Source organism: Microplitis demolitor, chromosome 4 (assembly GCF_026212275.2).
Source record: "Microplitis demolitor isolate Queensland-Clemson2020A chromosome 4, iyMicDemo2.1a, whole genome shotgun sequence".
Taxonomy (NCBI): domain Eukaryota; kingdom Metazoa; phylum Arthropoda; class Insecta; order Hymenoptera; family Braconidae; genus Microplitis; species Microplitis demolitor.
In genome coordinates, this window is record NC_068548.1 from 13,502,362 (window position 1) to 13,526,949 (window position 24,588).

General features: G+C 31.5%; 1 protein-coding gene across 4 annotated transcripts in view; it reads left to right on the forward strand.

Moving 5' to 3' along the window:
* Positions 1-24,588, forward strand: part of LOC103579907 (phosphatidylinositol 4-phosphate 5-kinase type-1 alpha) — a 228,798-nt gene that overhangs the window by 116,180 nt on the left and 88,030 nt on the right. Inside the window, exons 11-14 of one of the 4 annotated variants that reach the window (XM_053738618.1) lie at positions 226-288; positions 13,859-13,936; positions 14,354-14,407; positions 14,680-14,997. In XM_053738618.1, coding sequence (XP_053594593.1) covers positions 226-288; positions 13,859-13,936; positions 14,354-14,407; positions 14,680-14,997 — 513 coding nt within the window. The remainder of the gene's footprint in view (positions 1-225; positions 289-13,858; positions 13,937-14,353; positions 14,408-14,679; positions 14,998-24,588) is intronic. The other 3 variants (XM_053738619.1, XM_053738620.1, XM_053738621.1) reach the window with 3 other exon arrangements.

Sequence of the window (24,588 nt, forward strand, 5' to 3'; positions counted from 1 at the left end):
ACGAAAACTGGATGCATATGTGTACATGTATCTAAATTTCGGTAATATTATTTAACAGATAAGTTATTATTGTTTACCAAGCGAAATTAATTTTTTATTTTTCAAAAATAGTACTTGTTTTCATAAAAATAGTAAAATATTCTTATTTTTGTGTTTGTGCAATATCTGTAACAACCTTCGATCTGACCTGCTACTGATTGAAACTCAAAAATCAAATACCATAAGTGGACTTACCTGAGATTAAAGGAAATCATCGCAAATTCCGTAACCTCGTCTCCAGCTACATAGGTAAACTCTGTCTCTCATTCTGTCTTGATACGTCTGCTCTTCTGTATTCTAGTGTATTAACATGTGTGTGTTTTCCGTAAGTGTTGTGTTACTTTTATCAACCGCTTGCATGCATTTATATTCTAAGATTATACTTATAAAAATTTATTTTAGATTTGTCATTCAAATATATTATTTGCAAAGCATGCCTCCTTAAAAAGCTCAAGAATCAACCATTTTTTAGTTTTGCTATTCTATTATTATTTCATATTTGCTACAATAGTATAAAAAAAAAGAAGTATTAAAAACAAGTAGAATAAATGAAAAATCCTCAACTACTACATAAAACTCAAAGATTGTCAAATAATTTTGATTCACATTCGATCTATAACTGAAAACTAAAAAAATGCAAATGAAAAAAAAAATTTAGCAGGAATTTTTTTAGCTTGGAGTAAAGTTTTATAAAACTGATAAAAATTCAAATAATGCATTGTAGTAGTAATCAAAATATGGTTTAACGACGATTAAAGCAATAAAATTACAAAATCTTTCATGATTTGTTTGATTGTGTTAGTTTTTAATTTCCTAAATTACTGTTAAAACTATTTTGGCTATACATAATTATAGAAACCCAATTTTGCAAGCTTGAAAGATTTTCAAGGAATGTTTCTTATCAAAAATTAATTTTCTATACGTATTGGACTATTTTTTATTATTGTAAGATTTTTCATATAAGTATTTAGACTATTGATGTTTCAATCTTACTTACTTATCATTTTCTAATGCAATCTCGTAGATGCTAAATGCGTTTCAAAGCCCTTATTGAAAGAAACGATTTGAAACAATTAAAAAAAAAAATTTAAATACTTTTTAATGCTTTTGAATGCTTTGAATACTTTTGAATCGCCCTTCTTATGGGAATTTAACATCGCAAATCGTTTCAAATCATTTCTTTTAATTAGGGAGAGAATTTTTTCAAAAAGCATGATTTGAAAGCGGCGAAGAAAAACATGTTAACTGATTTAAAAAAGCTTCTTTTAATTGGAAGAAAATTTATGACATTCGGCTACATTTAAAAATCGGTTGATTTCAAAACTTCCCACTGCTTTTGAGTTCAGGGATCTTGAAAATTTCATCGTTTATATATATTGGAGGTTTCAAAGAATGGTTATTTTTTTCTTAGTAAAAAAAAAAAATAATTTCGTAAAATAACAATTTTTTTGTTTTAGTCTAGAAGTTTATAAGTTTTATACTAAAATTATTAAAAATGAAAAATTCTCTTTTCTATTTTTAATATGATGTAAAACTACTTGGCTGACAGACTCTAAATTCGGATTAATTTTTAGCTTTGTTGAGATCTTTCGATTGCCGTATATCTCTTGAAAAAAGTTACTTATCCCACATACATCCATACTCACGGACGAACGAATCGACATCTATCTGGATTTATCAGGGTTGATACCTTGGACTTCGAAACTTCAACATCTGTTTAAAACTTGAATTCTAAGATTTGGACTGAAACCAATCTCCCCTTTTTGTGAAAATTTTCGATTTTCACAGCGAGCACTTAAAAAAAATTAGATTTGAGGCTTGGTAAGTTGGTATAGAATGCTCCTTGCATTTTTATTTTTTAGTTTAGATCATCGTTGTCATTGTTGAGCTTCATATATTATTTTGTTTGTTTTTCAGTAACTTAGTAATTTCGGATTTTTCCACTAGTTTCAATGTCATAAATATTCAAAGTTACAATATTTGTATATGTATGTATTGTTTTTTCATTTCAATGTTTAAAGTGTATGAAAAAAATATATAGTTAAAGGATCTACTTCATTATAATTACTATAATTATACAAAGCACGGATTCCTCAACCATATTAAAAAGTCGTTATTAAGAACATATTTGTCAATATTTATTATTTTATTTAAGATCGATATTTTTACTTATAATCTTAAAAGTTGAAATAGTAAACACTTACAATAATCACATACACGCATACCTTCATACTCACACACACATACGCGCGCGCATAAGTGTATTGGATGAAAACATGTGAGGGCGCATACAGACATTTTCGTGACATTTTCCTCACGCTTTCCGGATACATTCCAGACATAGTCCTCACTCATTCACAGATTTCCCATCCAACTTAACGACTACTTACGAGCATATAAGATTAAAGACCCAGTTGTTGAACCTGGCCCAGTTTCTGATCTTTTCAACTTTTTTCTGACTTACTTAAAAAACTATAACTGTAATAAGAAAATTGCTTTTTTCTTAATTTATAGTCACTTATTCTGATCCTAATTAATGGTAATTTGAAAAACATAGAAAATATTAACTGAATATAAAAAAATATTTTAGCCATAAGTGACTGAGGAAGCCATGTTTTAAGTAGAGTCTAAACAGTTTACGTTAGGAGGAAAGACGATTGAATCTGTGCACTAATCACCATGTAAGTAAAAAATATATGAATAGATCAATATTTAATTGAAATTTATTTTAATACATTTATGAAACATATTAAAATGAGTTTCGTTGTCGAAATTTGAAGGTCAATAACTAGGCTTAATTTTTGAGGTATGATAGAGTTGTTGACCCTAAAATGTCTAGGAATGTAAATTGTCTATAAAATGTAGAAATACTAATATTTATAGTTTTCTTAAACTATTTTCTACTATTTTTTATTATACAGGGATAAATTAACGTTTAATATTCATTTTTATAAATAAAAAATCATATTTAGATCTTGAAAGTACATTCTCGAAGTTGTAAAATTATTGTAAAAATAATGTCAATTTTGTTAGTATTTAAATTGTTATGACTCTTTTAGTTGAATAAAATTTTTATTATGACAAAATTAATTTTTGCATTGTTTTTTTATTCAGGAGTTTAAAAAAGAAGACAACAAGCTAAGCTCTGTGCTCTGGCAATTGACCCTTGAATTTTTGACCAAAAATTTTTGAGATCGATTGTACTACATAGGTATCGGATCGTACCACACATATTTCTGTTTGCACCATCATGAAAATTGAGATAAGTTAAGCCCTTAAAAGGGCTGAGAAAAAACAAAAGATTTTTTTTGAAAAACGATCGTTTACAACTATTGATTAGTTTTTGTACTCGATTGTACCGTTCTTAATTTTATCATGAAATTACAATTATTGAGTAAGTGTAAGGGCTGCTGACGGAAATTTTTCGTATCTTTCGCATTCTATCCAGGTTAATATCAATTCGCAACAATCAATTGTACTTTGTTAGTACTCAATTGTACCAGTCGTAAATGCTAACGAAATCACGTTTCAATAAGCAAATAACACAAAGATCATTGTAGATATTCTACTGCTATTCTTCTGGAACTTTGTACTTGCCATCAATAAATTGTACTCCGTTAGTACCCCATTGTACCATGCCCAATGTCGAATGAAAGCACGTTTAAATAGGTAAACTTCATAAGAGCCACAGTAAAAATTCTACTGCTATTAGTCTGGAACTTTGTACTCACCATCAATCAATTATACTCCGTTAATACCCAATTGTACCACTCTATTGCGAATGAAAGCACGTTTAAATGAGTAAATGACCTAAGAGCCATATTAAAGATTCTACTGCTATTCGTCTCGAACTTTGTACTCGCAATCAATCAATTGAATTCTGTTAGTACCCAATTGTACCACTTTCAATTACGTTTTGAAGCACGTTCTCATAGGTAAATGACATAAGGGCCATAGTGACAATTCTACTGCTATTCGTTTGGAACTTTATACTTGCCATCAATCAATTGTACTTTGTTAGTACCCAATTGTATTATTCTCAATTAGGAATAAAAGCTCGTTTCAATAAGTAAACAATATAAGGGTTATTGTAAAAATTCTGCTGCCATGCGTCTAGAACTTTGTACTTGCCATGTATTAATCGATTAGACTTCAGAATCGATCCAATCGATGAGTTTAAAGTTATTCAAACTAAAAACTTTTTCGAAAATGTTATATTCCGAATAACTCCAAACAGACTGCACCGATTGAGCTCAATCCTTTACCAATAGTAGTTATTATCGAGTCACTTTGACTGATCGTGCTTTTATTTGTAACGAAGAGTAGTACAATTGAGTTCTTATGACGTACAACTGATTAAAAACGAGATAAAATTTTCACTCAAATAGCAATAGAATTCCTACTATGACCATTATATCCTAGCTCTATTAAAACGTGCTTATAATTGCAATTAAACGTAATACGATTGGGTACTAATGGAGTACAGTTGATTGATGGTGAGTCCAAAGTTCCAGACGAATAGCAGTAGAATTTTCACTATGGCCCTTAAATTGTTTACCCATCAATACGTGGTTTTATTTCTAACTGAAAGTGGTACAATTGAGGGTAATTGTTCAGAACCGCGGCTCCGCCTGTTATTTAGAAGCAAAAAACCAAAAATAGTCCATTGGCTTTTGAGACCAATTTCAACCGCAAGCATTTTTCGGTGCAAGCTTTAATAAGGTATAAGAATAGACTAAAAGTATAAAAATGCTCGTATTTTGGGTTTTTCTTTGAAATTTTTCAGTTCCGTGCTGCATTGCAATAAATGACATAATTTTCTTATTACTCTATGTACTGACTCTTAAGTCAAACACCGAATTTTAAGAGATATGCTTGTTTGCCATATTCCTAAGCACGTTAACGGACTCGTCAGTATGACTTTGTTAACGTACTCTTGACTTAGACTACATCTCTTACTAGTACGCGCCAGCATAAAACAGTGTTGTGGGTTTCAGCCAAACACTATACTAGCAAAGGGAGGTAGATACCGTCCAAACTACTTGCAACAAAATGTAAGGTGAGCTGTTGTACACCTTGAAAGTAATTTAATTTTAGTTGTTTTCTAGTGTATAGCCGCAATTACGGCCTTTTACACTTTTTGCCTTTATATCACAAACTGCTTTATTTCTCCTCCTCTGCCTTCCATTGTGCGGCTGTGGCCCGACTTATGCTTATACTGTATTGCATCATTACGGTGATGCCCTGCAACCTCCCTTATGCAATGGAGGTGAAATGGCTAGGGAAACCACAGAGAAAACCTAGCCAGTACAGTTCGGTTTGGGTGAAGCTCCAGTGATCGATAAAATTCCCATTTTACCGATCACTGGATCTTCATTCCGCGCCTAGCGATCAGAGACCTTCGTTCGAACCCGACGTGTGGCTAAACGGTCACCTAGCCAAGTAGTGATCATGCTCGATGCTACTTAACTTCGGTGATCGCCCGAGCCACGCGCGTGCCGAACGGCTGCCTCAGCCGCTCACCTTGAAAGAATTTAAATAACACAAAATATAGCGATTTTCACTATTACAAGAGTTTAAATATTTTTAGATCTTAGTTAGATCTTCCTATTGCCACCGTCCTTCTTACGGTATTATATAAAATTACCTATATGTATTAGAAAACATTTATTTTTGAAAATTAGCATAATTTTATGTTATTTTGATCAATTTTGTACACTTCAATTGCAAAGTTCGAATAGTAATCTAGTGTCAATGACAAAAACACATACATAAAATTTAATCTGCCATGTAGCTAAATACGCGAAAAAAAAATTTAATTATAGATATTTAACGTATTAGCACTCAAAACTTTAAAAATGTGTGGAGCCATTCATCTAGACAAGTACCCACTTGGTTACTTAGAGAGTACAACTGATTGATGGCGAGTACAAAGTTTCAGACGAATAGCAGTAGAATCTTTACTATGGCCTTTATATCGTTTACCCATTTAAACGTGCTTTCATTCGCAATTGAGAGTGGTACAATCGGGTGCTAACGGAGTACAATTGATTGTTGGCGAGTACAAAGTCCAAGACGAATAGCAGTATAATCTTTGTAGTGACCTTTGTGTTATTTGCTTATTAGAACGAGATTTCGTTAGCATTTACGACTGGTACGATTGCGTAGTAACAATGTACAATGATCTTAATAGAATGCCAGAAACTCCCTTCAGCAGCCCTTACACTTTCTGAATAATTATAATTTCACGATAAAAATAAGAACAGTACAATCAAGTGCAAATACTAAATAATGATTTTAAACGATCGTTTTTCGAGCAAAATGTTGTTTTTAGCCCTTTCAAGGGCTCTCCTTATCTCAATAGTCATAATGGTACAAACGAAAATATGAGTTGTACGATTCGGTACCTATGTAGTACAATCGATCTTAAGAACTTTCGATCTAAAACTCAAGATTCAATTGCCAGGTTCATGTAGCTAACGAGCTACGATAAAAAGCAATTAGAACAAGCGCTCATCAAAGTGATTCTAATTATTTATATTTCAGATATTGAAAAACTATGTTTTTGTTGTAATAGATATTTAATTTATTCATCTCAATAATAACTTTAGATTACTTAAACTTAGTTCGTACTGCATTACCTAATCATAGTTTATGTAATTGGAGGGTCCGAAACTGCAACCTAAAGAATTTTGAAAGTCAGAAACTGAATTTCTGAATATCAATCTCTATAACGTCAATTCGATTTATTGATTCAATTCAAATAATTACTTTACTCAGCTGGCTTCATTTGGCAAATCCTAAACTAGTCCATAAAATTATTCTTTTTCTAATTAATATAAATCGTACATCAACTACTATAGTATTACCTCAACCGGCACTTTGAAAAGGTCAAAAACTGGGCCCCTTACCTTAGGTAGACCTATCGACTCTATTGTTCATCTTACGTACGCGGATATAGACATGTCCACGTGCATAGTATAGTTGGATTAGCGTGACTTTGCGTTTAGGATGTTTTCGGTTTTTACCCCTACCATCTACATTAAATACCTAAGGTATTGCTCCTTGATAGTATGGGTAGAAAACCGAAATGCAAAGTCTCGCTTATTCAACTCTATACGAAACACAATCAGAAACACGAAAACAAATATGTTGATACCCCTTTGCTATTAGTTAAAATAATTGCCCAGAATCTGAAAACGTCAATATTTGATGAAACCGATTTTCTAAAATCGGGCTGAAAACTTCGATTTCCTAATCTCTTGGAGATTTGCATTGTTTCAGTAGAAATAATAATTCGCAGCTCAGGTTTGTACACAGGTGATAGTAGCTGCGTGGCTGATTTTTGTGCATAAAAGGCTGATAGACGAGGATTTGAACCCTGTCTTGAAAGAAATTATTTTTTTCCTAAAACAGATGAAAATTCACACACGATCGTAGCATTGACGGTGAATGCTCTCGAACACTAATAAAACCAAGATACAAAATAAGAATATTTTCTTCAATTCAATAGGATTATGAAGTAAAATATTTACATTTGTTACGTTTCCGTAATAATTTATTGATTAAATTAAATCAATTATTTTTGATAAATCAATATTATGCAATGTAACGGAAATTGGTTACAATAAAAGATACGCCGTGGCTCGTGGGTAGTCAAAACAGATGACGATGCACAAGACCCAGGGCACGACGATTCCCTTACAGGGAACCTGAGATGCAGCGTCAACATTTTGTCAACTCTGTTGGCTTTCTAATATTTTTATAATGACAAAATAGTCAGTCCTTTGAGAGAGCTCATGGAGCTCAAACCTTTTCTCTCCATAGTTAATAAACTTCACAATTAATATTAAATCAATTATTTTGGAGTGCCATTGGCACCCCAAGTTTTTACCCGTATATTGGGGAACGCTGATACCGGTAGTCCTCACCTCCTGCCCTGCTATTAGGAACGCTGACACCGGTGACCTAATAATTTATCCAGTCCTGGTCGCCGCCACCGGCTGTCCAGGATTATCCAAATCCTGCATCCTCTTAAATAATATGGAGACCAGGTCGGAAAATACATTTTAAATCGCGAAAATTACATGGAAAGGATAAGTTTGGTGATTTATTGCTCTTTAATAATTATAATAGTTAGGTAAAATTAAAAAAAAAAAAAAGCATTATTCAAAAAAGTACAAATTAACTAAAAAAATTGTGATCTCTAACCGTTCTTTTATTTTATAATCGATTGACGTCATTAATAAACCAAACACATTTAATGATTTTGTATTGTAGAACGATAGATAGAAGATTTTGCATAGATAGTCATTTTTGAAAAATTATTTTTTCATTCTGCTGTCTGAGCTATGTGATGGCTCAGTCATTTTATTGAGTCAACGAATATAGATTTAGAAGGATAAATGAGGAAATTTTGTAAGACTGCTGAAATTACTATCATGAATTAAATTTAAAAATAAAAAGAAAAATCAATATTAACGAAAATAATTGACAATTTTATTTACTTCAATGCGATTGGGAGGATCCTTATGAAATTAAAAATAAATTAAATAACGTAGTTTACAGAATTAGGAAAATACCAAATGGAAAATATGGAATCGTGTGTTACGTTTTGGGAATTGCCCCAAATTAATTAAAAATAATAATAATTAAATGATTAAATTATTTAATTTTATCCAGGTTTGGCCTCGTTAGAGTATTTATAGACCCCTGGTAGGCCGTGGTCGTCGATTATTTTATGAATTATTATTTTATTTGATTTTTGCGATTTAAAATGCAGTATCGCTCGACCTGGTGTCCGTATTGTTTATAAGGATGTGGGATTTAGATAATTCTGGACATCCGGTGGCAGCGCCCAGGACTGGATTAATTATTAGGTCGCCGGTGTCAGCGTTCCTAACAGCAGGACAGGAGATGAGGGCCGCCGGTATCAGCATTCCCCAGTGTATGGGTAGAACCTTGGGGTGCCATTGGCACCCCAAAATAACGGGTTAATTGATTTAAATTTAATTGTGGAGTATATTAATTATATGGAGAACAGAGGTTCGAACTCTATGAGCTCTCTTCCAAGACTGACTATTTTGTCATTATGAAAAATATTATAAAGCCAACAGCATTGACAAAATGCTGACGCTGCATCTCAGGTTCCCTGTGAGAGAATCGTCGAGGCCCGGGTCTCATCCATCGTCATCTGTTTTGACTCCGATTTAATTTCCGTTACATTGCATAAAATTAATTTATTAAAAATAATTAATTTAATTTAATCAATAAAATATTACGGGAACGTAACACATGCATTTAAACCGTCTTGCACTATATTGTGATCACTAAGAAACCTAAAAGAGAAGTCCGACTGAGGCCCTGAGCGATCTCAACGTAAATATTGTAAAGGGTTCACGGGATTCTGTAGTCAATTAGTGAGTCTAGGATATCTTGCAAACTGATAGGATTGAAGATTTGTCTAGACGATTTACTGAAGACTGGTATATTCCATAAGAGAATTCTGATAGTGGAACCTAAATAGCCGCACTGTAGACTTCGTAAGTTTCCGAGATACTGAAAGAAGTCTGGCTCAAGGCTCTGAATGATCTTGGTGTTGTTGTTTGGGAATTCCCGGGATTCTATTAGGACTGGAAATGTTCTATGTTCGGTTATTAACTGAGGAAAGTCTGTCTGAGAACCCTGAACGATTGGTCGTTGTAAGAGGCTTCCGGGATTCCTAGGCTTTTGATTGGAGACTGGATATTTCTTTTGGTTTAAGTGAGCACAGCTCAAGTCAATAGTTTGATTTCTTGGGACTTATTATTGAACAACAGTATCCTGGCTGGAGCTTTGGGATCCATCCGGAGTTGACATAGTCAACATTTTTCTTAAGTAGTGCACGACTTCTGGGAGATAGGTGAATACCCTGGAAAGTTTCCGAGGAACTTTTAGGGGGAAAAATTAAAATTCGTTGCAACGTGTATTATTTAGTATTATTGGTATGCTAACTATAGATAACATATCGGAGAATAAACTGAATGGATCAAGTGATAGAACATTGAGCATTTAAGATCGAAATTATTGAATTGATCACGACAATAAAAGTTTATAAATTAGCAAGTGATAAATAATAAGATGTAACGATGAAATAGGTTTAAGTATAAAATTTAATAGAATTTTATAAATATTCGTTTTGTTTTATTTATTATGTGCAGATAATATTTTCAATTTCATTGGGGAGAAAGAGAAAGAGTCCATTCTTGATCCTTTAAGGAGGAGAGGAGAGAGTTCCTGTTCCCATCCTGAACCCGTTCCTATTCCCATTGAAGATCCATTTAATCAAGAGGAGGGTTACCTTTTTAATTTCATTTATTTTGATTCGTTGAATAGGAAAAGAGAGTCATGCGCATCGATTAACTTCTTAGCGGAATATTTTATTTTTTTTTCATTATCTATTTTTAGCTCAATCAAATTATAGATTATTGTTTTATTTTCTTATTATCTTTGCGTTAGCCTACAGGGTTGTTTTTGGGCTAGGTGTTATTTTCCGTGTAGGGTGATGAATAGGGTATGTTGGGACCATAGCGGAATCCAACTGAAATTGTAAATGATTTTAATTTCAATTAAGTTCGATTCTTCCAACACAATTTTTGTCGGGACGATAATTTTATTGAGAAAGGATTAGTGTAACGAATATGAAACTGATATTTTAAAATATTTGAATAACTAGAAAACAAATATCTTCTTCTCTTGTTTTATAGATACGCGACTAAAGTCAGTCAGCCATATATTCACAACTAAACAGCATACATCTTGTATCTCAATAAACTATATCTCTTTTGCCTTTCTTTTAGTGCTGTCAATTGTGGTGTTGTTATTTTAATATAAGAGTGTTATCATTGTAGTATAAGTGATTAATGTATAAGTTGAAATACTTCAATATATATATATATATATATATATATATATATATATATATATATATATATTGTCACGTAGCGATTCAAACGTGAATCGCTGCGCGCGCTTTTCCATCTCGCCGTGAATTTAACAACACCTCCTAGCTCAAATCAAGCGCATTTATTTATTATAATTTATTATTATTTAAATATTTATATTATTTTGATAGATCATTTTAGTATGATTTAATTATGAATTAATTGATATTATTGTTTATTATGTTTATATAAATGTTTTGATAATTATTTTAAATTTATGTACTTAATCGATATTTTCATTTCAGTCAGTAGCACGCGTGTGTGTAGAGTGTACATAAAAATATCGACCGAAGGAAGAGTAAGTCGATATAGTGGGGATAAAAATCAATATTTTTCTCCAGCCACGTGGTGCACTGAAATAATTATAATGTTATCGTTTAAAGGGTTAATAATTATTATGTTTATGTTGATAAATAGGAAATATTGCTGAATTTATTATTATAACATGACTCAGGTCGTTTAATGATTTTGAATATTTTATTTTAATTGAAAATTTCGGGTCCGAGGTCATGAGAGAGGATAACACGGGCGTGATACCCCTCCCTCGTTTTTGAGTAAATTGTTCTGGCCCAGTTGCCGTAATAAAGTTATTAAATAGTTAAAGTTCATTTTATTTGGATAATTAGTATTTTGTTATACTAAAGTAAAAATTTAGTTCATGTGATATTTATTATCCAAAAGTTCCAGAAGTAAATTGTTATCAACGCTGGTAAGTCAATTGTATCGTCATTTGTTGCATCGGCTATCGATTTATTATTTAAATCGATATTTATTATTTTTAGTTATAATTATTATCGTTATTTATAATTTTTTTTATACACTTGGGTGACCACATACGACTCCGGATTTGTTTCACGTCTTCGTCGTAAAAATGAAAACGGTTTACGTTATAATATATATATATATATATATATATTTATACATAATTAAATATTTACAGATCTGTTCATGTATAAGCTTACTCTGGCGGATTTGGACCACGATGGGAATGCCGTAGAAGTATAAACACCGTGGACCCACGGTGGCTTTGTGCCATTTTACCATCGTGTAATCACCGCGTAACCACCGTGGTTACACCTCATAACCACTAACATTTATGTATAATGTCATAAATCTTTATACTTCATTCATATAAATATATAAAATTATATTGTATTGTATACAATCTTACACATTTATTAATTCAGTCAAAAAACTTGAATATAATCTTTTACTTTTTTGTATAATTTTATAAATTTATATAAAATTTTTAATGATTCAGTTCTAGCCAACTCTATCTAACAGCAATTTCTAAGTGAATATCATACTGTGCAGGTGTGTGAATCATAAAGTTTTGTTAAATAATTCAGATACGCCCATAAAATGTAACATTATTAGAAAACACTGATTTTATAATGACTCATAAATCTTATAAAGTTGATGACATTTTTTAATTTACCGCATCCATAAATGTTTTGCTGTGTCATAAATGAATACAAATTTTTAATAAATTTTGGAAATAGTCTAACAAGACATTAGTGGGACAGTTAAGGGAATTTCGAATTTTCAATAATTAATTTAGTTATAAAAAAACCGAGATATTAACTTACACACGCTTATTTAAGTTTAAACGATTTCAACTTTTCATTTATATAATTCACCAAAACAAGTATTCATTGTCTTGTTATTAGTGGGTATACCACTATTGGTCTTATTACTATATAAACAATAATATAATTGAATACAGATAGATTCAAGTTCCAATTCAAAGGTTGTAAGATCGAGCCTACACGTCGGCGGAATTTTTTTTTCTTTTTTTTTCCGTTATAAAATTTGTGGATACATCATGGAACGACGCTGGGTACACCGTATAATTACAATAGTTGCATGGTGGGTACACCATGTAATTACGGTGGGACCACAGTGGGTTGACCGTGGAATCACAGTGGTTATATGGTGGTTACATGGTGAGACCATCGTGGTTACGACAGGGCATCACGGTGGGAACTCCGTGTAATCTCAGTGGGCACACCGTGTATATATGATGGTAAAATGGCACAAACCCACCGTGTAATCACAGTGGATCTACCGAGATTTCACGGTGATTCCAAACCGCAGGCTATATATGATTATCCCTAGTCTTTGTCAGCTAAGTCTGATCAGATCTGATTATATATAAACTCGTATATAATTATATATCATTCCATGTATAACCACGTATAATCATATCTAATTTCATACATGATTATATATAATCATATATACTATATATACCAGATAAAACCATTTTAATCGAGAACTTAAAAATTATTTTTATTTTGAAAAAAAAAAAAAAGTGTGTGTCTTTATTGATGACTAGACTTGTGGCAGCACGTAAGCTGAGAACCTGCAGTATGGACCTTATGTCTACCATTACAATGCATCTACAAACAACTAAGTTCGTGCGTAGAGAATTGAGTCTTTTTATAGGCAATTTATTTCTCTACAAGAATTTTCTTCTTTAATTTATGCTGTTTACTTCAATTTTCGCCGCGTAAACAAAACATTAACACGTAAATTTTACAGTTATATAATTTTGTAGTAACAATTGTAATTTTTAAATGCTGGGAAGTTTTTTTTTTTATTTTTGCTCCAATCGTTTTTGTACAGAGAGTGATTTCTTATTTACATTTTTAGGAGAATCCTGTTAAATTTTCGGTTTACATTCACTAGAAAATGAGTGTTACATATGAAACAATATGAAATTAGAAATCACTGCAACAAATAATGTATTAGTAGTATTTGATTAAATTCTTGCTAATTGTTTAATCTCACTATAAAACAACTCTTTATAACAGATTTTCAATTTTATGTTTTAGCTCTCAAACACTCACCATCGAAAAGGAAAAGTATAAGTCGGCCATTGCGATCTCTCGAAGGGGATCTTGATGTAACCGGTAAGTAAATTCTATACAGTCAATTTCAGCAACAATTTTATTTCTAAGTTTTTTTAGTATTTTTTTCTTGTATAACTATGCATTATAAAAGATAATGACGTTTGACCTATGATGATCGTACAGGTCTAGTATTTTTTTAATCCTCATTTTTTTTAATCCTTGTTTTTTTTTTTTTTTTTTTTTTTTTTTCAAAAAATACTGCAAAATAAAAGTATTTATTCTCTATACACTGCGTACAATGCATTGCCGTTTGTTTTTCAGACATAATTTTGCACATTTTTATGCTTGAATTTTTCACTTTCGTGAATTGATTATTACGAAAACTAACTTCAAATATGAATACCTATAAGTGAAAAAAGCATTGTTTAATATAAGACATTAGTATTATTAATGATTTTTGAATATATGGTCGTTTAGTTATCGCGCCAACTGGAAGTACAGCAAAGTATACTACGTCATCTTCAAAGCTTGGTGAGTCATCTGTTACAAAGTCTTTATTCGTTAAGCATTATAATTAGTGTGTTACTATTTCTTGAATTACGTGAAAACTAATTATTCAGGGCATGTTGACGTAAAAAAATAATTATCGTGTTTTCATGCAATTCATTCATAGCGATGATTATTGCGTGCTATATTAATTAATAATTTTAATCAATCTGTTGTTATTTTTGTCATTTCCATTTCAACCATACGGACATCTTCATTATCTAATGGTCGATGATAATAAATAAATCTAACGTTAGTAGAAGAAACTTTGAGTATCGGTGATTCGATAAACACTTTGAATGAAGTACCTGTAGCAACTTCAACACCTATAAATTTACCAGCTACAATAATTACATCAGATGGTGTAACTTTATTGTCGTCTCTTGCTCTAACTTCAACATTACGAGCTAGTTATCCAGCAGTTTTAAAGGGCAGAACTGCAGCTAGTCCACCTGTCCCTAATTTGACACCGTCTGGAAAAACACCTCCACCTGTGCCACCTAGAGGTACCCGAAAAAAAAATGAAGATCATCGAGGTGGAAATATTTCTTCGTCTTCTTCTACATCCGGTCGAGGTGACATCATTATCGCGAGTAGATTGCATGATGAAAGGAAAATAAATAATATATAACGAAGAAATAATTCTCAAATACCATTTCGATCGTTATTGCACGTATTTTATTCATGTAATTTAACTGTTTTGATTTTTTGCATGCTGCTGATTCCTTTCTATACTTTGAACGAAAAGTTATTCACAACTATGAAAAAGTTTGGAAATCCAAAAGTGCACGCCTTATCACGCTCATTTAATTTTGAAGTTAAGAAGGTTCGATACCGATTTTCAAAATAATACCAAAATTCTTGAATTTCTTTTATCGAAAGAGTTATAAAAAAAGGATCACTGTTAAAATTTTCAAAATTCCTTCTTATACACGGGTGTAAATGGGAATCATTTTTCAGAGTGATATAGTTCTTGCTACAATAATACCATTGCTACAAATTATTCAGTATCAAATAATGAAACATTTCTGAACACATTTATATATTTGCTAAGTTTAATCATGGGTTTGATATTGAATTATTAATGAAATAAGAGGCGAATTTTAGTTAATGACGTTACATCTGTCGTGAAGCTAAGAAACGATGGCAACAGCGTAAAATGATCAGCCACGGAAAATTTGAATAACTAATAAGCTTGTTGCACCAGTATCATTTTGACTGTGTTTGACCTCTAATATGTCTAGCGTGTAAGCTTCTTTTTTCCGTTTTTTTCCCTTTTCTAATAGTTTTAAACGTTTATTATAAACAGCTTCTGATACTAATTTATCTTTCCAATATTTCTTCTTTTTAATATTTCTTTCTTCCGTAATTAATAAAAACAAAAATCAGCTGACATTCTTTTCTGTTTACTCACTAATACACACTACCACATAGTACTCGTGTTGGACTTGAGCTCCAGCTAGTAATAAACCTTGTGCCCAACAATAAAACACAAAAAAATTACTAAACACTAGCGCGCTGTTGTCTTACTTCCGCGTTTATTTATTATTTACTTATTTCATTAAGAAAAAATCGATCTATCAGTCGACCCTGCGGGCCAGTCCCAAAACTTTCCGCTGTTTTTGAGCTTGATGTGCTCGAAAAAATTGTTGTAAATAAATTTTCGATCTCTTCGAGCTCAAAAATACTTGTGTATGCCGTTGTTTTCGAAAAAAAAACGTTTTTTGCCATTTTTTCTTCAAGGATATCCCTCAAACGAATTGACTGATTGAGATGGTTGAGGTGGCAATCGACGCGTTTTATTAAGTTCTAGAGCTGATCAGATTTTGAAATTGATTTATCTATTTGTTTTTAAGAAATTTCAAAAAAATTAAACAAAATAACTTTGTTGTAATTCTTTCGTCAACGGTTTCTCTTGATCGAATGAACCGATTTTGATGGTTGAGGTAGTATTCAACGTGGCTTATAAAGTTTCCAATCTGATTAGATTTTGGAATCTATCGATCGAGCACATTCGAAGTTATCTAAAGAAATTATTTTTGAAAATAGTATCTTAGATAACTAGTGCCATCGAGTATTTTACTTGATGTTATGAGTTGTGTACCATATTTTATATAATAAATGCTCAAAATTAAAACGTCGTTAAATGCTTAACGTCAGCGTCATGGGGTTGCCATTATTTTAGTAATTGTCTTCATAGAAATCAATGTTTTTTTTTTTTGGTTCAGTTTACTTATAAAAAATTACTTAAGTGTTTAATTATTTAATCATTAAAAATGAAATTGAATACTCAATTATTTAATAGAAATTAAGATACTATTTTTATTTTATTCTTTTATTAATAAATAAATATGAAAACTAACCTAATACAAAGTTTAATATATGTATTATTTAAGATAAACTTGAACAAGTTTTTTTCTAAATATAAAACTAACAAGTCTTGAAATTTTAGGTTTATTAATATCTTTCTTTCATTCCATTTTATGAAAATGTAGTATTTATTCTTTACTATCAATCACTTTTTAATAAAACTAGAGGTAATACAAATTTATCAGTTAATGATGATCTACAATTGTTAGTTGATTAATTTAATGCGCATGTGTAATCTAGAGAATTTTTTTTGCTGGTGATGCAGCTTTAGGTAAAAGTAAGTTCACCTCAGTAACTTATCTTGAACATTTTGATAACTTGAATTATAGAGTAGGGATATACCACGCCTATTTTCGTCTAATTTTGCGGTAGAAGGGATGCACAAATGCTTTAAGAAAGTTTAAAGACTGCATTTGACCAATCAGAAGTGATGAGTGTTTAATAAAAGTTTATGAGGCCGAGGTTAGGCATTTAACGGCGTTTATTTTGAGCATGTATTATATAAAATTTTTTTTTTTAATATTTTCGAACGCACTCGACCGATTAAGTTCAATTTATTTCACGGCTTTAAAATATTAACAAGCTGCGTCGATTGACACCTTAACCATCAAAATCGGTTCATCCGTTCAAGAGTTATAGATATTTACATCAAATCTACGTATGTACGTACGTACATACATACATACACTCGGACATCATCGTGAAATTAGTCAGGGTAGCTTCCGAGAACGTCAAAACACCGAAAACAATAACTTTCCGAAATTTTGAAAATTTTCAATTTTCTTAGCGGGAAATTAAAATTTGTTTTATTAAAAAAACAACTTCTTACGATGCAATGCAATTGTAATGAAAATTATTGTATTAATTCTTAACAGTAAGTCAATTCATAAAATATTCTATGAATCAAATTTTGGTGTGAAGGAGTTTAAAACCGTAAGATGGACGGTGGAGTTTGAAGGTTCACCTATCATGGGAAATTGCCTAGCTAGTTTGAATTTGGCAATATTCCATGATGTCTATTATATTATATGGCTTTGACTCAGCTCGGGAAACTGTGAAGTCATATTCCATAACGTCTAAAGATTAGATTTCATTAATAATAATATATATATTTTTTTTTTTTTTTTTTTTTTTTTTTTTTTTTTTACTTATTTGTAATCTTGTAAAAATACAATAGAAAATCCATGAGATCCCCTAGAAAGATAATCGGTATCGGACCTCGTTAAAATAAATTGTATTGCTGAATTACAGAGTAAATCTGAAGAAAAATTTTTTGCTACTATCCTGCCAGTGTATTTATGCCAACAATTGACGTTAAAAAATTGAAAGAAATTAGAAAAAAGGTGTGCAAAAAAAGCCATCTGAGTGCAAGACGGGTAAAAGGCTCATAACAGAACAAATTTATATATATAGAAAAATATCACGCATGTGCACTCGTTAAGACGCATGTCCATACATATTTAAGCTGAAAATCAAAGAAAATGCAATTTAATTTTTCATGAATTATAATTTATCGACACAAAGTTGAGTAGCCAATTTCAATAGCATTTATTTCTAGGGCAAAACAAGTCTTTAAAAAAAAAAAGAAAAGAGTTGAATAAGGGAATTTTTATCAAGCTATCGAGTTTTCAAGCTACCAAATTTTTTTACTGCTTGACGGGATAATTTGTTAAGTTTATTTAAATGATTTTCTCATTCCTATTACACTAAATTAGTTTTTGAAAACAGCCGAATTAATCTCTATTCCATTATCTGTACAATAGTACATAATCTAAGATTGCTCTTTGTATTAGCGAGACGATAATAATAGAAATAGTTGTAGAAAAGAGGCGAAACAAATTTAGCGATTGTATAGCATTCTCTGATGCTTCTTATTATAAGTGATGCAATCAGTTTTTCATAAACTATGGTAAGACTACTTATACTAAATAAGTTAATAACTTGCATTTAAAATGAATTAGATTTTGTTGACATTAGGAGTATAAAAAACAAATTAATTTTTTTATTTCAATGCGCCATCTGTCAAATCTCAATAGAAATCAATTGAACTGGTCTGCAAAAGAAATTAATTTTTCCCTCCTCTTAATTTTCATACATGATAATACTATATTTGATACCCCTGAATCGTAATTTAAAAAAAAAGTTCACTACCTATGCTTTTTATGAAATAGTTATTTTTTCTAAAAATGTGCTATTTTTTTAGACAAATTACAACCAAACAGTTTTGATAGTAAAAATGATCTTTAAAATGGTTATATTGCTTAGAAGTTGAAGCAGCAACATTAGCAGTAACTCTATTGGATAATATAATTCTAACTACTTTGTAGTTTTCTTTCTTTTCATTTCATCAATTGGAGTTTCGCGGTAAAATGACCAACGAAATTCAGTAAGCATTCCTTCTGATCATTTTACATTGAAGCGTTTTTCCATGTGCAATATATCTTGGTGAAACCTTTCACTATGTCCATCTGATACAACAGCAAGGTTTTTGGAAAAAAAATCTAAGTGTGAGTGTAAAAAATGGATTTTGGGGGAAACGTTGCATTTTAGAGCTCTATAAGCGGAAAGAAGTTCTTGAATAAGTTTTCGTATTTATCAACTTTTCTATTTCCGAGAAAACTATAGCACACTTCTACAAAAGTGGTTCATTTTCTCTTTTCTGTTTTGTTAAACTTAGTTATGAAAATTACCTCCATCATAAGCTCTCGTATTAGTAGGCCTATGAAAATCCCTTCTTATAATTTTGCGTCGCTGATTCGGGAAAATTATGTCTTAGAGTATTGAAAGCCTTCGCCATCGTTGTTAACGGCTTTAACAAAGTTTTTCATGAAATCCAACTTAAGGAGGTCCGAAACCGATTTTTGAAATAATACCAAAATTCTGAAATTTTGGGGGATCTGAGACACTGTCTGACTTCGTGAGTCAATTGAGAGAGAAAATGAATTCTATTCACGATATTACAAGAAATTAATTTGAAATCAAATCAAATGAAGCTAAATCAAATTTCGATTCAAAAATGAATATGTTAATTTTTAAAGAAAAAGAATTAGTTTGGCTCTATTTCCCCCATAGAGTCAAGGGAACATCTCCGAAACTTCAATGCGATTGGGAGGGTCCTTATGAAATCGAAAATAGACTGAATAATGTAGTTTATAGAATTCGAAAAATTCCCAATGGAAAATATAAAATCGTGCATGTAAATCGTCTTGCACCATATTGTGATCAATAAAAAGAAATGAAAAAGAAGTCTGATTGGGGCCCTGAACGATCTCAGTATAGACGTTGTAGAGGGTTCCCGGGATTCTGTAGTCAATTGGTAAGACTAGGATATCTCTTTCAAACTGATAGAATTGAAAGATTTGTCTGGACAACTTACTAAAAACTGGTATGGTCCTTAAGAGAAGTCTGGCAGTGGACCCTGAATAGCTACACTGCAGATGTTGCTGATGAGTTCCCGAGATTCTGAAAGAATTCTGGCAGAGGACTCTGAACGATCTCAGTGGTAACGTTGTTCGAGGGATTCCCGGGATTCTATAAGGACTGGAAATGTTCTGGGTTTGAGTATATTAGCTGAAGGGAAGTCTGGCCGTAGGCCCTGAACGATTAATCGTTGAAAGGGGTCCCCGAGATTCCTCAGCCATTGATCAGAGACTGGATATTTCTTTTGATCTAAGTGAGCTCAACAAGGATCAAAAGTTTGATTCTGAGAACTTATCAATGGCTAAGAGCAACCAGACTGGAGCTTTGGGATCCATCCGGAGTTGACATAGTCAACATCTTCCTTAAGTAGTGCACGATTTCTGGAAGATAGTTGGATGCCCTGGAGAGTTTCCGAGGAGTTTTTAGGGAGAAAAATAAAATTCGTTGCAACGTGTGTTATTCAGAATCATTGGTATGTTAGCTCGAGATGACATATCGGAGAGTGATCTGAATGAATCGAACGGCAGAACATGAGCATTCAAGATCGAAATTATTAAATTGATCATGATAATGAAAGTTTATAAATTAACAACTAACAAATAATAAGATGTACCGATGAAATATGTTTAAGTATAAAAACTAATAAAATGTTGGAGATACTCGTTGTGTTTTCTTTATTATATGAAGATAATAATTCCAATTTCATTGGGGACGGAGATAAGGAGTCCATTCCTAGTCCTTCAAGGAGGAGAGGAAGGAGTTTCTGTTCCCATCCCGTACCTGTTCCCATTTCCATTGAAGATCCATTATTCAAGAGAAGGGTTACGTTTATAATTTTATTATTTTAATTCGTTGATTAGGAAAATAGAGTTACGCGTATCGATTAACTTCTTAGCAGAATATTTTATTTTTTCATCAATTCTTAGCTCAATTAAATTATAGACTATATTTTTTATTATCTTTGCGTTAGCCTACACTATTGTTTTTTCTGCTATGGTGTTTTTTTCCCTGTAGGGTGATAGATAGGGTGTGCTGGGACCATAGCGGAATCGAACCAAAATTGTAAATGATTTTAATTCCAATTAGGTTCGATTCGCCCAACACAATTTTTATCGGGACGATAATTTAATGAGAAGGGGGTAGTGTAACGAATGTGAAACTGATGTTTTAAAATATTTGAATAGCTAGAACAACAAACAAATGGCTTCTTCTCTTGTTTTTATACATGCGCGACTAAGTCAGTTAGTCTTATATTGACATCTTAACAGCAAACATCTGTATATCAATAAACTATATCTCTTTTGTCTTTCTTTTAGTGCTGTCAATTGTGGTGTTATTATTTCTAATATAAGTGCGTTATTATTGTAGTGTATAAGTGATATTAATTTAAGATACCAGTCACTACAATATTATAAAAAAAATATTTTTCCCAATGTTTAATCGAGCTTGATAATTTTTCACTTAAGTAAATTGTTTATAACAATGTGAAAATTAACAATTTTTTAATTTTTCCAACGGACATCTGTTCTATAGTCTTTGTAGAATAGCTCCATAAAAGGAAAAAAATCCCAGATTTATAGTTTAACAGTTATCGCACTTTCAATGTTTAAGTTCGTGCGACAAAAAATTGTTAATTAACTAATGGATAACTAATTGAAAAATCGCGATAAAAATTTTTGATCGCCGGATTTTCGTTCATTGATCTATCCTGTAGGTGCCTGAATTTTTTCATTTCTTAATTTTCATATTTGATAAGTTTAAATAATATTTTTTTATTAAAGGTCCAAGCTTTGGGCGGAGCTCACGCAACCGTGAGTTTCCGTTTTCGGCCGTATTTTCAACCCCCTAAAAAAATTATAAATATTGGTCTTAGAGTTCGGGGAGTTAAGACTTTTTCTTAGAAAATTTCTTTCTCTTTTTGAATCTGTTTTCAAATTTCAAAAATTTTGAATACTTTTTGAGATATTCGCAAAAAACCAATCTCCCTTTATTTTTAAATAAATTGTTTATAACTTTTGCAATTTTTGCAAGCGCCACTTCACATTTTTCAAAAAGTTTCTAGATGCGATGACGAATCGAATGACACCTCGATCATAATTTTCCGAGGCGAAGAAAAAACTATGACCAAAAAGGCACATGTTGACTAGACTAATAGTTTTAAACTTTATTATAAACAGTTTCTGATACTAATTTATCTTTCCAATGTTACCTCTTTTTAGTATTTCTTTCTTTTATAATTAATAAAAGCAAAAGTCAGCTCATATTCTTTTCTGTTTACTCGCTAATACAATCTACCACATAGTACTCGTGTTGGACCTGAGCTCCAGCTAGTAATGAACCTTGTGTCCAACAATATTAAACGAAAAAATTACTAAACACTAGCGCGCTGTTGTCTTACTTCCGTGTTTATTTATTAATTACTTATTTCATTAAAAAAAATTTTTTTTATGATTCAATGCCATTGTTATAGAAGTATATTGTATCAATTACTAAAAGTAAGTCAATTCATAACGTATTCTATGAATTATATTTTGGTATGAAGGAGTTGTAATCTTGTAAAAATACAATAGGAAATCCGTGAGATCCCTTAGAAAGATAATCGGTATTGAACCTCCTTAATATGGAGTGGTGGCAGAAAAATTTTTTCACTTGGCACTAAAGGTTTCTCAGATACATTCTTGAGTCCAGTAATTAAACTCGCTCTGTGAGACCAATTTTTTACTTTATAATGTTTATTTTTTGTGTGACTGTCCCATTCACCTAAAAAATAATAGAACTTGATGTATCCTCCTTGTAATCCGGTTAACATTGTTACAACTTGTAGGTCAGCACAAATGTTCACAAGAATTCAGAATATTCTATTTTTTCGAGTTATATCCTCATATTTCTGTAGCTTTCGTTCATATTTACTGCATGTGCGAGGAGGACTTATGGGTATTCATTACTACTGTGAAGTAAACCGGCTTTCAAACTAATTTTAGACGTTTTAATAAAAAGTCGCCATTCTTTAGATTTTTCAGGAAAACCCAATTCTCGTAGAAGTCTTCTAGCATCATTACAAACTCTAAATTGCCGCCTTTGATAAAATAAATCATAAAGTCTTCTTGTCTCGTATAAAAATATGAGACTTATATTTTTGTCCAATAAATTCTATTGTTTCAATCTTGACCCGAGTAATTGAGCCTTAGATTTTTAGAGGGCTAAATCTCGAACAAGATCATTTAACTCAGACTGCGTAAGAAGATAAGGTTCTTTTAATAGGTTTAAAGATTCAGATAAAGTATATAAAGATGAAGAAGTACTTGTAGAGAAGTAACTTGATTGAGTCTGTAGGTAAAAATTATATCTATTATTCATCAAATATCTCTGGCTAAAATATCCTCAAGATTAAATATCGACAAAAAAATATAACAGGGTGTCTGCTACCTTGGTCGTCCTTTTTTAGGGCGTCACTGAAAGTATTAACGCTCTTCCAGAACCGGGTCTTAATTGTTAAGAGTCGTTGTAAATTTATTTGTAAGAGAAGGATGAGGAAAGATAATTTATGATTAATTAGTATATTACTTAAAATAACAATTTTAACCTTTTTATTCAGTTAACTACCTTTGACAATTTTAAACCTTATAATCTAATTGAGTCAACTACCTTTGACTATATCACACACACACACACACACACAACTTGAGTCCCCTGGACTTTATTACACACACACTACTTTCCTTAACCTATTCCACGCGGTCTCCTGGACCCTCTACATGATTACGACTTCAACATTTTTAATTATTACTAACACCAATTTTCATAGTAACAATTTTCCACTTACACATTTTTTTAACAATATCAAATTCCTTTTCCTTATTTCCTGACATAAAATTAATTTCTATAAAAGTATTTACCACACTTTAAAATCACTTATCAATACATATTTAACCGTCAACATTTCCATTATACCAATTTAATTTAGTTCACAAATTAATTGATTTTATTTCTTATTTAATTAATTATAATTTATAATTGATAATTTTAATTTTATTGATTAGATTATTGACTAGATTGAGTATAATTTTGCGGCACGCGATTCTCTTAAATGGCCTGGAAAATTCAACGAAGCTGTAAATCTGACCATCTTGCCTGGATCCTTTGAGAAGCTTCAAGAACACTCGATTTTTAAGCATCTGGCTGACGAACTTATTTCTACTATTAACAATTAATTTACCTAGTTCAGCCTAGACGCGACGATTACGTGGTAGACACGACATACGATTTTGTATAATTAGTAATTAGTAACTCTGGCCCAGGCCTAGAATTAATAAATATTTGACGACTTTATTGACAGCTACGACTTGTATCCTGTCCTTGTCTTAGTTGTCTGTTCT